This window comes from Bactrocera latifrons, unplaced genomic scaffold (assembly GCF_001853355.1).
Source record: "Bactrocera latifrons isolate USDA-ARS-PBARC rearing strain unplaced genomic scaffold, ASM185335v1 scaffold_62, whole genome shotgun sequence".
In the NCBI taxonomy this organism is placed as follows: domain Eukaryota; kingdom Metazoa; phylum Arthropoda; class Insecta; order Diptera; family Tephritidae; genus Bactrocera; species Bactrocera latifrons.
In genome coordinates this window covers 190,758-194,417 of record NW_017537290.1, presented here as the reverse complement: position 1 = coordinate 194,417, position 3,660 = coordinate 190,758, and the positions used below count along the sequence as shown (strand labels likewise).

General features: G+C 35.6%; 1 protein-coding gene across 1 annotated transcript in view; it reads right to left on the bottom strand.

Moving 5' to 3' along the window:
- Positions 1 to 3,210: 3,210 nt before the first annotated feature.
- LOC108975185 (serine proteinase stubble) overlaps positions 3,211 to 3,660 on the bottom strand; it is a gene marked incomplete in the record, with an annotated part of 85,553 nt that continues 85,103 nt past the window's right edge. Inside the window, 1 exon segment of the mRNA XM_018943522.1 lies at positions 3,211 to 3,540. Within this exon segment, the coding sequence (XP_018799067.1) occupies positions 3,406 to 3,540 (135 nt within the window).

Genomic DNA, 3,660 nt, shown 5'->3' with positions numbered 1-3,660 from the left:
TTTCAACTTTAATCGCGAATATCTCGAAAACTATAAGCTTCCTGTGGCTATATAATATTCGTGATCTGGAGAATCTCCTCTATCCGACCATACCCATTTTATTMCCGAAATCCTGGGACGGTATACTAAAGTCTTCCCAATTTTTTCAATAACCAAACAGCAAATAGTCACGTGTTTATTTAACAATAACGTTCAAAGTTCACACTACGAATAGCTGGATTGTAATTTACAGTGCGCGTCTTAAAAAAATTATAAAGTGATTTGATTTTATCTAGCATATCGTTTCTAATTACAAGACCACCAATAACGTGAGAGCATGATTACAGGACACTTGACAGGATTAGGGCTTTGTTGGCCTTTAAAGTGCTCGCGGCAGCATTCATTCCCTCCAAAATAATAGATGGACGTTAGGTCTCTTATACTCTGGCTGGTCTCTTCTCAGATCATACGCTGGGTACAGCATATTCTCCATATGCTCTATTGTTGCAGCATTTATCTCTGGAATTGAGTGTTTCTCATCGAGTTTTTTTGTTACGATATCGTATCCGAAGATCCATGGATTTTTTTTTATTAAACTAAGTAGCTCTTCATATTTATTTTTCTTTCACTTCATTATTGCTTGTCCGAACTTAGTTTTTACTGCTTTTTTCCTTATGCTCTTTCATTTCCTTTCTTCATCATTTTCTAGCTTCTGTTAATRGTAAAAACTGAGACATTAATTTATAGTTCTTCAGAAGGAAACAATACCGTAGGAACTCGTAACGAAACACCGCTTTTTACCGTCGAAGCTTCAACTGGAGGCGAAAAAAGTTAAAGCCAAGAAGTCACCTGGACCAGACGGCATATGAGTAGAGGTACTAAAGGTAATAGCTCAAAACCGTGCAAACGTGCTACTAGAAATATTTAACACTTGCCTTAAAGCCGGCTTATTTCCAGTAATTTGAAAAAGAAAATGGTAAAATATGGTCTAAGGTTTGGAAGAAAACTTTAAAATGCCTATCTCATCCGAATGGCTTAGAGCTACTTGAAAGACACAATCTTGCAGACTAACGCTCTGAAAGACCACAATTCTTAAAGGTCACGTCAGGGCTGCGCAGGGATTAATATTCGGTCCAGATCTATGAAATGTCAGCTAAGGCGGTATATGAAGTTTCAAAATGACCGACGGTACATACCTAGTCCGGTACGGTTGAAAACCAGGTTCTGATAAGAAAACAAATTTGCCTTACGAAGCGCAGCCTTAAACTTGCCACTGAATAAACTGACCTGGTATTGCTAACAAAGGTATATGCTTCCTATTTAGTATAGAAATGACGGAGACTCCATGGACACAAAGGGTTGTTACTTACCTATGTGTATGCCTAGACTTACCTACTGGGCACAAATCCACAACGGAAATAGCTCTAAAAAAACTGCCAACACAGCAGGCTAATGTYCAAMATCGGACGACYGACAGCTGAAACGGAARTTAATATCGACTRYGCTGAATGTCYTGCTCTACGRAGCAGAGTTATGGGYAGACTCACGGACGTAAAGCCCTARAAAAARTGTCACGGTCGCAGTGAAGTTCTATCGATAAGGCATTTGAGAGAAAACAAAATATGTACGTTGAAGGAACAAATGCTAACACAACGAAAAAACAAATAAAGGGCGATACCTTAGAACGATTACAAAATCGATTATTATATTACACAGATGCTAATCAAATTTTTAGGAAGTATCTATATAAAATGSGAAATTCTCATGATAAAAAGAGGAAAACTAGAAGAATTTAAGATAAMTAGATGAGAATTGCACCGCGACCTTAGGTCTATTGTGCSTTCTCCTAAGTCGCAGCGACCCAYMTAGCTCTAGCATATTGATAAATTTCAATACACTGCTAGGTGCGAGTTGATCCCAATTTGGAAAAATKGATCTAAGGACCTTTATCCTGCTTCTGCAGTTAAATAGCAAGTGTTCTGGACACCTCTCTCGGCCTACTCCTTTTTCCTTACGGAGGAGCTGCTTTATGGTATGAAAACCCACCGCGATGAAGGAATCAGGACCTACCATGTGAGTGGATGCTGTGGAGCAGGCGAGCTCAGCTCTCAGTTCATTCCTTGATTGTATTATCMTTAAGCAGTAGCTCCAGAATGGAATCATTCCATTCAGCCTTACTGCTAAGGGTAATCATAAAGTTCTTGGTGAAGTTTATCCATTTGGTAATGCTGTCCCTTGAGAAATARGTCAATACCCTAAACACGGTTATCGGCTCCACGATCACGGTGTACAGCCAACTGACAGTCCTTGGTTTGCAACCCCAGGATTAATCAGCTAATGGATTGTACCCCAACTGGCAGTCCTTGGTTTGCAACCCCAGGATTTATCAGCTAATCGATTGTACCCCATTAGTGCTTTAGACGCTTTGACCATCGCCAGGTCAACACGCTGCTACCACCGCAGAGTGCAATCCAGACCATGTAATAATCTTTACTGCTCTGCTCCCAAGGGAACTGGTCACCCCACTGCCACTCATTCACCATCATAAAAACACCAAAAACATATGAAAAATATTTATATTTTTTTCTTTAAATTTTGTTTGCTTCTTTGGGCAAGATTAGTCATTAATTAATTCGTTTATTTAGTTATTAAATTATTGCCTGCATATTTTGCTTTATGCGCAGCAGTTATTAGAAACATGTTATTATGATTTTAATTGCTTCCTCACTAACACATTTACATACATGTAAAGTTCGACTTTCGAATATGATAAGCTTATAACAACAGTGTGATGAAATGACTTTTACTATGTACAAAATTAAATAAATTAATAATTTTCAATATTGTCACGCTACTTACATACATACATCCTTAATAATGTGCAATACAAAATAGTGAAAATAAAGAAAAAATACTTAAATTGAAATATTGCAAAATGTGAATAAATAATAAAATTAAAATTTAGTAAATATTTTTAGCATTAAAAAATCAATTAATACTAAATTCTAACATAATTCAATTCATAATAAATTTGCGCTATTAGAAATACAGTTATACAGCGTTTAACGTGTTTTACTAAATCTAAAAAATATTTTAAAACTATTTTATTAAATTCATTGCATTTTATTTAAATTTACCTAAAACTATTTCATCATTTAATTGCGACTAACTACTTGCATAAATATAAATCACATAATTTATATAAATTAGTTAGTTTTTCAACAGCGTAAATATATATTTTTTGTTTTTGAACTAAGGTAGATAAATTATAAATATGAAAACATGCTTATAAATAGTGAAAAAAGTGTTTAGGAAAGCACGGAGCACAGTAATGCCTAGAATATTGCAGACAAAACTAAAATTCCTAAATATTTACAGTCCATTTACGAAGTGATTGCAAGCCGGCCTTGTCACGAGCCAAATCTATCACGATACATTTTCCATGATCCAGGGTACGAAACGCGAGATGCGTGTGCAAACGCCGGGCAAATTTGCCTCCGCACAGCCAATGCCCCACGAGATAATGCCAGCCAAGAAGAAACGGCCGTCAGCGGATTTAACCTTAAAAAAATAAACAAAAATTAAATATTGAAAAAAGAGAAATAAAAATTTCTTAAAAAATTTAAAAACTAAAACTATTTCAATATTGAATAAATATAGAAATATGGAAAAAATGAAAAA